Source organism: Nannobrachium achirus (genome assembly GCF_963921795.1).
Source record: "Nannobrachium achirus genome assembly, chromosome: 24".
Classification (NCBI taxonomy): domain Eukaryota; kingdom Metazoa; phylum Chordata; class Actinopteri; order Myctophiformes; family Myctophidae; genus Nannobrachium; species Nannobrachium achirus.
The window spans coordinates 31024945-31040786 of record NC_137831.1 but is presented as its reverse complement, the minus strand read 5'-3'; the positions used below and the strand labels follow the sequence as shown (position 1 = coordinate 31040786).

The 15842-nt window shown below is 44.2% G+C and overlaps 1 protein-coding gene across 1 annotated transcript; it reads right to left on the bottom strand.

The window, feature by feature from the left end:
• Positions 1 to 479: 479 nt before the first annotated feature.
• LOC308280213 (NADH dehydrogenase [ubiquinone] 1 alpha subcomplex assembly factor 2-like) lies at positions 480 to 980 on the bottom strand (the record flags this gene model as incomplete). The annotated part of the gene is made up of 1 exon (XM_080720475.1): positions 480 to 980. One exon carries the CDS (start codon positions 978 to 980, stop codon positions 480 to 482), a length of 501 nt encoding a protein of 166 aa, XP_080576601.1.
• Positions 981 to 15842: the final 14862 nt, after the last annotated feature.

Sequence of the window (15842 nt, the reverse complement as noted above, 5' to 3'; positions counted from 1 at the left end):
CACTTAATGAAATTAACTCATAAATAGCACCGCTCACTTCACACTAGGTGTGATTTCTTTATGTTAAATTAATAATACTTAGTTATATTGTTCTTTGTCATATGGCAGTCTCGGGCGAATCTTGAGGAAAATGACCAATCTTCAAGCTCACAATGAGTTGTTTGCTGTTCAGCGGCAACGACGACGAAACGCACAGAAGAATAGCCCACTTCTGGTCAGACGGAGGAGGTTCCTCCTCCCTCTGGAGGAAACCCACAGTGCCTGGAGCCTCCAAGGGTCGCATCTCACCAGCCATCTTCCCCACTGACTGTCCCCAAGATAACTGTGGGGACTGTAGTATGCCTGGAGGGGTCTGATTAGCCTCGGTTGGGTCGCCTGGAGGAGGGTGTCTGTTGCGAGACCCTCAAAACACTCATGATGTGTCCAAGTTTGCATCGGCAGACATTTTATTTACTGCTTACTCATGTGAACGTCTTTGTCTATTTCTTAGCATTAGGTGGCCTCCAAGAGCCAGGAAGGAATGTCTTTGTCTTCGCAGTGCTGGCAGGCTCCTGGCCGACACGCTGCTCGCCAAAGCCGGTCGTAACTGCGTGACCTTTGACTGCAGTGCGGGGAGGAGGTGCCGCCGCCAGACCCTCCTCATACTCCTTAGCCCGGAGGTCCATATCTCTGTGCTCCACCTCCCTGGCCTTCAGCTTGACCCGCTCCCTGTAGCGCTCGTTCCTCAGCAGCTCCTCGGCAGAGGGGGGCTCCTTCCGCCTGCCTCTGATCCAGGCGTCCCACTCCGACGGTATGCTGCCCTCCACGTACTCGCACTCTATGGGATTGGCCGCCACCACCGTCCGCTTGGCGCGAACCAACCTTCCCGTCCAGGTCTTCTGCTCAGGGATGATGTAATATTTGTTTCCCAAGTGATCCGTGCCGGCGTGCTCGCGGACTATCCCGAACGTCCGCCGTAAAAGGCCTGCAATCCTGCTCATCATTTCAGTTCAGTAGTTCACTGTGTTTTCACCTACAGTATCTTGTCTGTTCCGTGTGTGTGCTTGTAGTCCCCCAAATATAACAATAATATAATAATACTAATAATAATAATAGTAACTAGAAATACTGTTCCTACGAAACAGTGTGGGCTCGCTCGTGACTATATTCTGCAGCGTGCTAACTGTCATGTGAAGCTCAACCAATACTCCAGCTAACACCACTCCCAGATTTTCCGCACCTCAATTGCACCTCATTGGCTAAGGGCCCTGCCTTTGTACTGTTGTGGTGGAACTTGATAAATAAATAAATAATGAAGATAACATAGTGTTCTTGCCTTTCAGGCGAGCCCCCAATAATGATAATAATAACAATGACTTACCTTTATAATATAAGCATATTACATGTGCCAGCAAGGTGCACAAGTACTGTGTTTGGTGTAGCTGTCACATATCTGTTTGCTGTAGCCAATCAGGGACCAGCATTCTTGGTGACATCACCATCAACCTGATATAAATAACGCTGGGCAAACACCAAACGCAGTGCTATCAGGTCGATGGTGACGTCATTGCATCGCGACAGATCCGACTGATATGCCCTGGAGATCTCTGTATCTGTCAGTCCTTGTCCCTTTTATGCCCATATATGGAGATCCCTGATGTCATCATATGCCCATATATGGACATGCCCCCTTTTTGTGCCCATATACGGAGCAGACTGATTTGTTTGCGCCTGATGCCTTGACAACACATTGAGGTTAGACAACACCATATTTGGGTTAAGCTGCATTTGGAACTGGAATGCTGGTTCGTGATTGGCTACGGGTGTAAACAGGCTCCCAACAGCGACGCCACCGAACCAAATATCCAGCAGAGCATTTTTAAATGGCCAGCGCCTGGCCAAGATGCAGACCGAAAAGCTAACGTCATCACAGCAACAGCTGGAACCTGTTGCACACACGTCCAGTGCACTCTGCACCCTCACAGGAGTGTCCTGCATGCACTGGGGCTTTAACGTTGATACATATATATATATATATATATATATATATATATATATATATATATATATATATATATATATATATATTTAAAACCACTGCATCAGGTAGGTATGTTCAATGAGGGATTCAGTATGGTAGTTGGTAGGTAGGTAGTTAGATACCGGTAGATGAGGGATGCAGTATAGTGGTAGGTAGGTAGGTAGTTAGATGAGGGATGCAGTATGGTAGTAAGTAGGTAGGTAGTTAGATTAGGGATGCAATATGGTTGTTGATAGGTAGGTAGTTAGATGACGGATGGAAGTATGGTGGTAGGTAGGTAGGTAGGTAGTTAGATGACGGATGGAAATATGGTGGTAGGTAGGTAGGTAGGTAGGTACCGGTAGGTAGATAGGTAAGTCGGTAGGTAGGTAGGTAGGCAGGCAGGCAGGCCCAGGTAGATAGATTGCTTACTGTAGCTACCCTTAGGTTAATGCTAGCTCATAATATTGGGATGTATTACTTATGCCACTTATCCCACATGACTGTCCATATTCATATTAACACTTTAGTATACTTCCTGATGTTTAACTTTGTTAGCTTACTTTCAAAATATCAATATCACAAGAGAGCAATCAGGACAGCTCATGCACATGCTCAACTGTCTGATAACTAACAAGCTACCAAGTCTGAACAATTAAGACGCACCTGCTAGCCTTCCCTCTAGTGGCAGTAAATGTACAAAATACAACACAGGAGTGGGGTATTTTATTCTCATAGCTAACTAAACCACCCACATATTAAATATGTGGGTGGGTAACTCGATTTTACTGTATTGCCTCATTTGTGTGAAATATCATATAATAGCAGAATATTAAAAAATATATGTATTTGAACTCCAGTTGAGTCCTCACACAGTATTGACTTGATATATCAATAAAATATTACACAGCACTTGTGGGAAAATTAAGACATTTCTCAAATAATAGCGATTTTGGTCATTTTGGATATAGGGCAAAACATATATTTTTCTTCAATCTGGTTTCGTGACACTCAGACCAAAATTGTTCTATAGACCATAATCTACAAATTGGAAGTGAAAAATAAACTTTCACACACATTTGAAATGAAAACTAAAAAATACATACACAGAATATTTTTTTTGGTGCGTCCTAAATCCTAACCTTTAATCTCACAAACACTATGTCTAACCCTAGCCTAAGCCCTAACCTCATCGAAACCATGCATAAACATAACCTCAAATCCATGTCCCGCTAGGCTAGGGAGAAACACCGGGGAAAGAGAGTCCGCATTGACCTCAGTGTCTTTTGTAAATGTTTGCTTTGAAAGGGGAAAAAAGGGAGAGGTGGAAAAAATAATAATAAATAATAATAAAGTCATAATTTGTATTTTGGAAAAACATTGTCATTGTCTTACATTGAATAAAAAAGTACCTGTATGTATTGACCTAATAGGCTCTTAATATGCTCTTGCAATTATTTTAATCCAAATTAATTACATTTAAAGTTTCTTTCGGTATTGCATCTGTTATGGGGGGATACAAGACACTGTGTGTGTGTGTGTGTGTGTGTGTGTGTGTGTGTGCGCGCGTGCACTCATGATCCTGTACAGTGAACTATTTCAGTAGCAGTGTCACGTGCTCCTTCAGGACACAGGATGCTACTGTACCTCCTCTATCAGACACACAGACGCTGAAGAGTCAAAATTGAACGCAAACACGGGGTACAGGGGCTCAAGGAATCGGGACACCTTCCAGGTGTACAGGTGTGTCCGTGTGTCAGACACTCTGTAGAAGGACAGAACGCCACCGGGCCAGTCCAGATACACTCCCACTTTGTTGGAGTCAGAGGGACCAACCGAGAGGACAGTTGATTTCCCGCCGTGACGGACAGTGTACCTGTCACCATGGAAACCGTCCTCACACTGCAAACGCCAGGCCTTGTCACCGCTTGTCGCCAGACTGTCATCAACCTTTCCTTTCCTGTTGGCCCTGTATGCCACTGCTATGGAAACCGCTCCACTCCACATGACCTCCCAGTAACAGCGTCCGGTCAGACCCTCTGTACACAGAGCATGTTTCCTCCTGTCGAATGTATCTGTCTGTTTCTCTCTCACCTGTATCACCTTTATGTTGTTCTCAGACAGAACAAATTTGCTGTCTCCTGTATTTGGGTCCAGAGTGAGTTCGCGAAACTGACTTGTATACTTGGTCACCAGTTGAACGTTCTCCATCTTCTCTTCCATTGTCTTCCTCTTGCTCGAATCGTCATTATTCTGAATCAGTTGGAGTCTCTCCTCCCATGTCTTTCTCTCTTCCCTCCTCTCTTCCTCCACAGCGTTACACTTATTTTGCATTTCCAGGACATTGTCCCGTGCTGTCTTCCTCTCATTTGTCAGGTCTTCGATGGTCCGCAGTGCAGAGAGGAGCTTGTCCTCTGCTGACGCCACCTCCTTCTTCATGTGTTCAATTAGCTGCTCCGCAGAGAGGAGCTTATTCTCGGTCGTCTCCATCTTCCCGTCTTCTTCAGTCGTTTGCTGCACAGGGAGGCGCTTGTTCTCCGTAGACTTGCCGTCGTTCTTCATGCTCTCAATCTTCCGCTCGGCCGAGAGGAACTTGTTCTCTGTTGACTTCATCTTGTTTTTCATCTCTTCTATCTTGTCCTCTTTTGACTTCATCTCGTTTTTCATGACTTCAAGCTTGTTCTCTGCAAAGAGGAACCTCTTCTCTGCTGCCTTCACCTCGTTCTTCATGTCTTGAATCTGCTGCTCTGCAGAGAGGAGCTTGTCCTCTGCCGTCATAAGCTCATTCTTCATGTCTTCAATCTGTTTCTCCGCACAGAGGAACTTGTTCTCCGCCGTCTTGATCTCATTCTCCATGTCTTCAATCTGCTGATCTGCAGACATAAACACAAACTCTGCCGACTCCATCTCATTCTTCATGTTTTGAATCTTGTTCTCTGCCGAGTTCATCTGATTCTTCATGTCTTCGATCTTGTTCTCTGTCGCCTTCATCTCGTTGGTTATGTCTTCAACCTTTTGCTCTGCGGCGAGTAACTTGCTTTCCTTCGCCCTCATCTCGTTCCTCATGTCTGTGACCTTCTGCTCTGCGGAGAGCAACTTGACTTCTGCTGCCTTCATCTCCTTTGTCATTTCTTCAATCTTTAGCTCCGCACAAAGGAACTTATCTTCTGCCACCCTCATCCCATTCTCCACGTCTCCTATCTTCTGCTCTGCGGAAAGGAACCTGTCATCCGCCGTCTTGATCTCGTTCTTCACGTCCCGAATCGTGTTCTCTGTTGACTTCACCTCACTTTGCATGTCTTCAATCCTGTTCTCTGTCCTCGTTATCTCGTTCTTCATGTCCGAAACCTTCCGCTCTGCTGAGAGCAGCTTGTTCTCAGCCGTCCTGACAGCAGACCTCATAGCCTCGATCTGCTGCTCTGCGGACAGAAACTTGTTCTCTGCTGTCTTCATCTCGAGCTTCATGTCTTCAACCTGCTGCTGTGCAGAGATGTACTTGTTCTCTGCCGATTTGATGTCGTTCTTCATGCTCTCGATCTTGCGCTCTGCACAGAGGAACCTGTTCTCTGTGGACTTCACCTTGCTCTTCGTCTCCTCAATCTGGTCCTCTTTTGACTTCATTGTGTTTTTCATGACTTCAATCTTGTTCTCCGCAAAGAGGAACTTGTTCTCTGCCGTCTTGAGCTGGTTCTTCAGGCCTTGGATCTTCAACTGTACGGCAAGGAGTTTGTTCTCTGCTCTCTTCGCCTCGTGCTTCATGTCTTTAATCGTGTCCTCCGTGAAGAGGAGCTTGTTCTCTGCCGCCTTAATCTCGTTCTTCATGTCTTCAACTTTCCTCTCTGCGGAGAGAAACTTGTTCTCTGTTAACTTCATCTCGTTCGTAACGTCTTCGACCTTCTGCTCTGCAGAGAGGAACTTGTCCTCCATTATCTTCATCTCATACGTCATGACTTCAATCTTCTGCTCTGCACAGAGGAACTTGTCCTCTGATGTCTTCACCTGGTTCCTCATGTCTTCGATCTTCTGCTCTGCCAACTGGAACTTGTCCTCAATAGACCTAATGTTGTTCACCATGCTCTCAATTTCCTGCTCTGCAGAGAGGCACTTGCTCTCTGCTGTCTTTGTCTTGTTCTTCATCTCTTCAACCTGGTCCTCTTTTGACCTCATCTCCTTCTTCATCTCTTCGATCTTCTGTTCCGCAAAGAGGAACTTGCTCTCTGTCGTCTTCAACTCATTTTTCGTGTCTATGATCTTCTGTTCCGCTGAAAGGAGCTTGTCCTTTGTTGTCTTAGTCTCGTTTTTCATGTCTTCAATCTGCCGCTCTGCCAAGAGGAACTTGTTCTCGGCAAACTTCGCCTCATTCTCCATGTCTTGAAGCTTGTTCTCCGCTGAGTCCATCTCGGTCTTCACACCTTCAATCTGCTGCTCTGCGGAGAGAAATTTGCTCTCGACTGTCTTCATCTCTATCTTCATGCCTTCAATCTTCCGTTCTGCTGAGAGGAACTTGTTCTCTGCTGACTTCATCTTGTTCTTCATCACTTCAATCTGGTCCTCTTTTGACCTCATCTCGTTTTTCATTACTTCAATCTTGTTCTCTGCAAAAAGGACCTTGTTCTCCGCTGACTTCATCTGGTTCTTCATTTCATCAGTGTGCTGCTCTGCGGAGAAGAGCTTGTTCTTGGCTGTCTTAATCTCATTCTTCAAGTCTTCAATTTGCTGCTCTTCAAAGAGGATCTTGCTCTCTGATGACTTCATCTCGTTCTTCATCATGTCAATCTCTTCTTCTTTTGACCTCATCTTGTTTTCCATGACTTCAAGCTTGTCCTCTGCAACAAGGAACTTGTTCTCTGCTGACTTCCAATCATTCTTCATATCTTCAATCTTCTGTTCCGCAGAGTGAAACTTGTTCTCTGATCTCCTCATCCGGGTTTTTGTGTCTTCAATTTCCTGCTCAGCGGAGAAGCACTTGTTTTTTGTTGCTTTCATCTCTTTCTTCATTTCTTCGATCTTCTGCATTGCAAAGAGGAACTTTTGTGACAAAGCCTCTTTTTCTCTGATCAGTTGGAGTCTCTTTCCCTCCCAGGTGTTCCTGTCCTCCCTGTTCTCTTCCCCAAGGGCTTCAATCACCTGGTAGTTCCTTTTTTCCTCTTCTACCACCTTCTCCAACCTCTGTTCTATTTTTAGGATCTTGGTATCTCTGGTCCTCTGGATCTCCTCCATGTCTTTAATCCTCTCTCCTTGAAAAAGGAGTCTTTCAATCAGTTTGTCTTTCATCTCCTCCCAGTCCGTCTTCTCCTTGATGAAAATGTGGTTAATGTCCTCCATTACATTCTGGAGGGTGTTCTCTTGTCTTTTCTCTCTTGTCTGCATGTAAGAGTAACCAAACATAAGTGCTGATGCCGCTGACACAAGGCCAACGCTGAAAGCTTTCACATTAGACATTTTAGCTTTGAGTTCCTGTGGCTCAGATATTGCGTTGGGTGAAAAGCTACTAATGGTTCAGTTCAACACTGAAACATTTATGTATATACACAAACTCTCCCAAGTTGGTGTGCCACCGCGGTGTGCTAATTGGACATGTTATTTTGACGACATCAGGATTGAAATAAGGTTGTCGAATAATCAAACCTCGGTTCGAAGTGAAGCGGTGAACTTTTATTCTATGTGTTCTAGAGCTATGAACTCTGTGATCTATACATTCTTTCAATTCTGAATGAATGAATGATTTTATCTGGAGGGCCGAATTGTCATGTGAAGCTTGACCAATCCTCAAAGTATGGTCTCATTGGACATTTTTAATCATCCAATCATCAGACCGGGACGGACGTTACACACATATTCTGGATGTACGGGACAGATAAAACCTGTTCATTCTGGACTGGAATGACCATATGGACATGAACGGGACACACACGGGACACACATGTACGGGACAGATAAAACCTGTTCATTCTGGACTGAAATGACCATATATGGACATGAACGGGACACACAAAGCCACTCCTTGGAAGCGGCTTTCACCGCTTCAAAAAACAACCCTTAAAAAAGTATGAGTATGAATGATCTGTTCATTTAAGCAATATAACATTAGAGAGCGTGCTTTACTGTCACTATTGGCACGACAGTGATGTGGCTAGGAACGAGTGTACTGCAAGCATCACTGAACTGATAGAGAAAGAGGGAGGGGGAGTTAAAGGGTGAGTGAAGGAGTGAGAGCGCGAGAGGGAGGCAGATGGATGGGAGAGTGAGAGGGGAAGAGAGAGGGGGAGAGAGAAAATGAGACTGGAGCCTAGTAAGTATTTCTGAGCGGTGCTAACCTCTCATCTGGCTTTGTCCGTTTGTCCCGCGTCTGTCCAGACGGTGATTGGTCAATTGGCGTCTGCTTGTTGTACGCCCAGGGTTACATTGGCCAAGCTTCACAGGACACTTGATGAAATTAACTCATAAATAGCACTGCTCATCCGGTGCTGGATACTGAAACCTGAACACAGTGATTCACACTTTTCGTGACCAATGCAGTGCAAGATTTTTGAAGCGGTGAAAAGCCGCTTCCAAGGTGGCTTTGTGTGTCCCGTACATGTCCATATATGGTCATTCCAGTCCAGAATGAACAGGTTTTATCTGTCCCGTACATCCAGAATATGTGTGTCCCGTCCGTCCCGGTCTGATGATTGGATGATTAAAAATGTCCAATGAGACCATACTTTGAAGCTTCACATTTTTTTTTTGCCAGACCCATGAAATGGGTAGGCCTACATAAGCAAATGTCGGTCTGTCCCTTTTCTATATAAAGGGTATATATGATGATGACATGATGATGACATGCCTACAAAAGGCATGATGTCATAAATGATGATGACAGACAGGGGGTTGGCAGAACCGGGGTCCCAGAGGGTAGGCAGAACCGGGGTCTGGCACAACCAGGTTGACCTGGTCTAGTTTTTAAATATGTGTGTCCCGTGCGTCCAGAATTGAGGATTGGTCAAGCTTCACATGACAATTCGGCCCTCCAGATAAAATCATTAATTCATTCAGAATTGGAAGAATGTATAGATCTAGAACACAGAGTTCATAGCTCTAGAACACATAGACACATAGAATCACCGCTTCACTTCGAACCGAGGTTTGATTTTTAATTATACAGTACAAACATTGAAGTTTGTCATATAAGAGAATTTTGGTTTCAAAATTGCAGCTTTGCCTCAGGAAGGCTTTTTTGTTTCAGCAATTTGTATTTCTCTACTTGCAAGCAGTGGTCAGAGAAACACGAAGCCAGACTAGCGCCCCACAAGGCCTGGTGCAAGCCCGCAACAGCCCAAGGTGAGAGCAAGCGGGGACACGTCCCACATGGCCCTCGTCGTCCATAAAGATGCCCTCCGGTCCCAGCTGTTCCCAGAGATGGTGGTTGCCATCAGGGGGTGGGTGTATCTGGAGGGCAAATAGCCACCGAGGCAGTCAAGTCTTGCAAGTTTTCACATTAAAAGCGATAATAATACTATAATGAAGGGAATCAAGTGGACTTCTTCAAAAATGGAACAAACCACAGCATGTTTTGGTCCATGGTCAGTGGTTCCCAGACACTGGTCGGGAGCCATTTGTGGGTCACGGATTGATTGAATACTTTAACCCATTAAGACTGACCGGGAACGCATTAGTTATTTAACCATTATTTTACGCTTTAACCATTAAAAAGTAGCAGATATACACATGCTCACAGCGGTTACATGTCTCCTTTCTGACATGTCTCCTTTCCGACATGTCTCCTTTCCGACATGTCCCCTTTCCGACATGTCTCCTTTCCGACATTTCTCCTTTCCGACACTAACCCTATCTCTAACCCTAAAGCCCTTTGCACACAGGCGCGTTTATCCGCACGGATAAAACGGACAATTTCATTTTTTTAAAAGAAAACAAAGATTCTCTACGACCTCATGCACACCGGATCCGAATTAGCCGTGCGACGAGTGGCTGCGGCCGTGCGTCTTTTTCTCAATCGAACCCAGTTCGATTTGTGCGTCGTGTCGCATGCGGTAAAAAACTCATCACTCCTTTTATGACTCCTTTTGGGATCCGCAGCGCCGATCCCGCACAGCATTGCACACCAAATCCAATGCGTTTTATTCATGCAGCAAACGAAAAAACCCGCAACGGTCCTGTGTGCAAAGGGCTTAACCCTAAACCTAACCCCTATGGAAGTGTCGCCGCTCTGACAATAAGAAGTCAATGTTGGAGTGGCGACATGTCGTAATGGAGACATGTCCCCGCTCACAGCGCGGCACAGGGTGCAAAAATGGCAGATGTACAAGCTCTCAGCGTGTCAAAGTGACGCGCTGAGAGCTTGTACATCTGCCATTTTTTAAAGTACATGGATAAAGTGGTGAAAATGATTGTGATGCTGTATTAGCCAATTCTGCTGGGAACCCTCTGGAACCCCCTCCAAGGACCCCTGGGGGTCCCCTGACCCCATTTTGAGAACCACTGATGCACATAAATATATTGTTATAATGTTTTAATAATGATTGATTGAACACTTAACACTTAACAGTAAATACAAATGTATTTGACTTCAGTGTTGATTTAACAATGATATTAATACAGTACAGAACATTGTAACAACGAGGAATGTAGTACAGGGGATAATACAAATTTTGGTACCACCCAAGGTGACCGTAAAATGTTTGGATTTTCTTCTTTGTACATGTCTCTAGTTTATATTGTGGTATGATAACCCTTTCTGAGAAGTAGCTTAATTGATGTTATCACCCGCTAGAGTCGGTGTCCCATTAACTTAACATTACAGGGAAAAAAAGGGAAAAAATAATCTGCTTTAAGTAGCATATGAGGGGTCGAACTAGGGGTTTTTCATAATGCAGAATCCATTGCAAGCATCTGTTTTGCACGAAGAACATTCCCCCCTCATATGCTACATAAAGCTGATTATTTTTTACCTTTTTTTCCCTGTAATGTAAAGTTAATGGGACAGATTGGGACACCCACTGACTCTAGCGGGTGATAACATCAATTAAGCTACTTCTCAGAAAGGGTTATCATACCAAAATATAAACTAGAGACATGTAGGAAGACAAAAATGTAAAACACGTACGGTCACCTTGGGTGGTACCAATTTGTGAAAATATCAGTATTATCCCCTGGTCTAATGAGGATGTCACTGCACAACTCTTTCACACATCCAACGGTGACCGAGAACACATCTGGAGTCCCACCATACTCTATACAACCCTGCTTTATAATAGCAAACACACTCTTGGTTTCTGCCATAGTTATCAGGCTCACCAGGCAACCAGAACCCGTAGAAATAAACAGTTCATTCATTACAATATTACAACAAGGATTTATTTTATCTTTAAATGTGTAGTTTTATTAACCACTTACACTATGGAGTCTCTATTTGGGGAATGTTACTATTGATTAACATATTGTGAAATGTATTGAAAATATGTATATAATAAATTGTCTGTCTGTCTACACCACTGTGTGTATCTGCCTGTCTGTATTCTGTCTAAGGGTCTCACTGTGTGTGTGTGTGTGTGTGTGTGTGTGTGTGTGTGTGTGTGTGTGTGTGTGTGTGTGTGTGTGTGTGTGTGTGTGTGTGTGTGTGTGTGTGTGTGTTTGTCTGTGCTCTATATTATTATTGATGAAGGTAAAGTCTTACGTTGGTGAGGTCAAAGGTTTTCCATCAACCCACTTAAAACTCATTAGGCTAATTTCTCAATTTATGACAAAACAGGGACTCGAATCTCTCGGCATATGCAGAAATGGATTCTGCACATAAAAATAGTTTAGAAACAACACATAAAGTACTTTTCCTCAAAAATCTCTACACGATTCACATTTTGTTATTTGGGGTCCAGACTAAAAGGAACTGGTTGGAATAACGTGTTCCTTCCACACGCTACGTCCAACCGGGGAAACTCCCCCCTGTCAGGTGAAAAAAGGCATCTTGGGCTCCTCATGCATAGAAGGAAGTATGAGGTTAAGTCTGTTGTTCTCCCCAGGATGGCAGAGGGAGTTTAGAGCCCAGGATTACATTAAATAAGGTGAGTTGCTCCTGAGAAAACCTGTGAAATGCTCCTATAGCTCCATGATGGTTTGAATTAATGACGTGTGTGTGTGTGTGTGTGTGTGTGTGTGTGTGTGTGTGTGTGTGTGTGTGTGTGTGTCTGTGTGTGTGGAGGGTGGAGGGGGGGGGGGGGGGGGATTCGGTATGAACAGCGTGTCACTGTGTATTAATGAAACCCAAATTGAAACTTTTTTTTCAATTAAATTTTTAATTGTGTTTGTGATAAATGTTTTATGTACAGGATCGAGAAAGTAATTATACAAAATTGCTTTGGTTCAATAATGACTTTTTCCCCTCCGGTAGTTGGGCGTTGGGGGAGCTAGGGGGGTTTATCCAGTGTGTTACCTGATTTTAAGGACTTTCTTTTCCCCTCTTCTTTATTCATGTTTTTATGTTATTGATAGCAAGTTATGCAGAAACAGAATGTGTTTGAAGTAGACGGTTTGTGCGTGTGTGGGTGTGGCTTAGGCCCTTGGGGGGAGGGACCAGGGAGGGGTTCCCCAGCAAAATGAGTTAATACCAAGCCCCCAGAACCCTGGGGGCGCCCTGAAACCAAATGGACATGGTGGCCGTTTTGAGGTACTGCAGTTGGGTCTACTCACATGAACGCGCGTCTAGGCTTCTTTGTATTGACGCGCGTTCATACCGGAAGTGCTCGTTCATGAAGCGCGTCCATGAACACAAACTATGACGCAAAACGCGTCACAGTAGACCCACTACGTCACGGTTTTACTAGCCGGAAGGAGGGGTGAAAACGCCTCATGCGCTGGGTGAGCAACTCAATGCAAGTGGACGGGCGGGGATATCTGGTGTCCTCTCTATTCTTATTATAACTCTATGGTTAATACATCCTAAAACGGAAAGAGGAAGACCGGCCTCCTGATGACTACACAAACTATAGGGCGTAATGTTATTTTTTTATACGTTGAAATAGAAGGTCAACAACATACCAAATGATTATTATACCAAAAGAAACACAACTATTTAAAACAAATTTAAACAATTTTTAAACTTTCCGAGTTCGGTTTGATAGTTCCAGACAAAGTCAGTCTGATGACTACAACATGATGACATACTGTAGGTTGTTTCCACTCCCTACCGGGTCATAAACCCGAAATGCTACTGACACGTTGGCTATAAAATAAAATAAAAAACATGCACGTCTGCTTTTTCTGAACATAACTTTTTAAGAATTTTATCTTCTCTTCAGGTGGTCCCTGGCACAAAATATTTTCAGATGGAGGAATTGGCTTCCGGTCCTTGGCTCGAAAACGTTTGAGAACCAGTGCATGGCTGTTATCAACATGGATTGGGGAGGGGGAGAGAAGGTTTCATCAGGTCTGTCAGGGTACCCTTGAGGTAAAAAAAAAGGGGGGTTGCAAGCTGCCGCAATAAACCTCACGTTTCTTCCTCCCAAGACCTCCATCAAACTGCTGAAGTCTGAAAACGTTTTATATATTTTGTCATAATCTTCCTCACACCCCCATCACTCATTATTCTACTGATGCACGAGTAAACATCAAGGCCACCTCGCTCACCTTCTCCCACTCTCCGTCTGTCTGTCTGTCACTCGATTCATCCCTTCTTTTCTCTCGCCGTGGGATGAATGGTTCTGTCGCTTCAGAACCCTCCACACGTCTCTCTGCTCCTTCATTGTGCTTCACTTCCACTCAAGGAGCCGCCATGCTTTGCTTTCCCTCCCTCTCTGCCTCCCTCTCATTTACAATTTACAATTTAGCCATTTAAGCAATGACAACACAAGGAAATACATCAAATACTTCGAAATAGTCATCTAGGATTTTGGCCGGCCATGATGGCATCGTAATGCCTGATTGATTAATACTCAGCTGTGTGCCGAAAATAGCAGAACTGCAAGCTCTGAGACACGTTGTGAGCCTGTACAATGGCTATTTTCGGAGAGTGGCACCTGTCCTGCACACAACCAAGCATAAAATGACGTGTTTTAGTTCTATTGGATCTCTTCTCCAGAAGTCCCTCCCTAACTCTGATCCACATTTTTCATGGGCCTGTTCTAGCGCCACCATAAGGCCGACAGTTGGCTACTCCTACAGATTTCGTCCAAAACTCACTCAAATCGGTATACAGTATCTTAACAGTCATGTGATCAACGTGGCTCCATATGAAAAAGTACAGTAAAGCCCTTTGCACACAGGCGCGTTTATCCGCACGGATAAAACGGACAATTATTTTTTTTTTTAAAGAAAACAATGATTCTCTACGACCTCATGCACCCCGGATCCGAATTAGCCGTGCGACGAGTGGCTGCGGCCGTGCGTTTCTTTCTCGATCGAACCCAGTTCGATTTGTGCGTCTTGTCACATGCGGTAAAAAACTCATCAGTCCTTTTATGACTCCTTTTGGGATCCGCAATGCCGATTCCGCACAGCATTGCACACCAAATCCAATGTGCTTTATTCATGCAGCAAACGGAAAAAACGCAACTGTCCTGTGTGCAAAGGGCTTAAAGTTATACTATGTAACTTTTGTTATAAAACATATCTTAAAATTGTCCTAACTATTAAATCGCTAAAGTTTTAGAACCCCCACTCCGTTAATTTCAGCCCCAAAAGCTTTTTCTTTATATGTTTTCTACTTAGCCGTGACAGGTGCGGGTATCGAGGCAAAATGACGTCATCTGCATCATCCGTATACGTTGTGTATACGTTGGCCAATCACATTGCGGATCATACACACGTGATACACTACCGGCCAATCACAGTGCATCTTGCTTCTCTTCAGGAAATAGCTTGCTTCAACAGCTTTGTTTACGCTGCTCTAGAAGTCTAGCCTGTAACTCCCCAACGCCGGTCCGCAGAGGGACACGAGATGCGTGGCGAGGCGGGCGAGGCGGACGCGGGGGTCTGAAGGCCCGGTCTGCAGCGAAAAACGGCCGAAAAAAGCAGACGCGACCGCGGTTTGCTATACCACTACTGACCACTAGTTGAGCAACTTACACAGTATAGCTTTAAGTTTAAGCTTTACGGCTTATTTACACGGGAACCACTTTATGTATCTCATATAACATTGAAAGACAGACGGATAGAACAGAGTACTTTGCATAGGATAACTTCAATTACAAAAGCTCTAATTTGTTCTCCAGCTACACCATAAACATGTGGAACGCCCTACCGCAGGCCTTAAAGGAGTGCAAATCCCTAGCCTCCTGAAAAAAATGTTTTCTTTTCTTTTCTGCTTTTGTAATTTGATGTTATCCTATGCAAAGTACTCTGTTCTATCCGTCTGTCTTTCAATGTTATATGAGATACATAAAGTGGTTCCTATGTAAATAAGCCGTAAAGCTTACTAAGATCTCCTTTTAGTTGACCTTGTACCAGTGATTTATATACTGTCATGAAACTGTACTTTTTCCTATTGGAAACTGCTAATAAACTCTTCAATCAATCAATCAATCAATCAATCAATCAAACAAACAATTAAAAAAAAAAAAAAAAAAGGGGGGGGGGGTATAGGCTAATTATAAATAAAAATTCCATCCTGATTGGCTATACGGCTTCCAAAGTTTGCAGGATTGGTCAGTTTTGAACAAAATGCAGTGTCCAATTGCCAAAAGGCAGAAGTCATGGCACCCTTTTCACATTGGCCTATTATAGTGCCCCAGGAGGTCACAATAACCTGAAAATCGGACCTGGCGGCTGGCGGGGACCTGTGCTCGGAAGAGCATTGCAGCTTTCTTTCTGTCTTTTGTTGCCTCTCTGTTCAGGGCAGGGGTCTTCATCATGT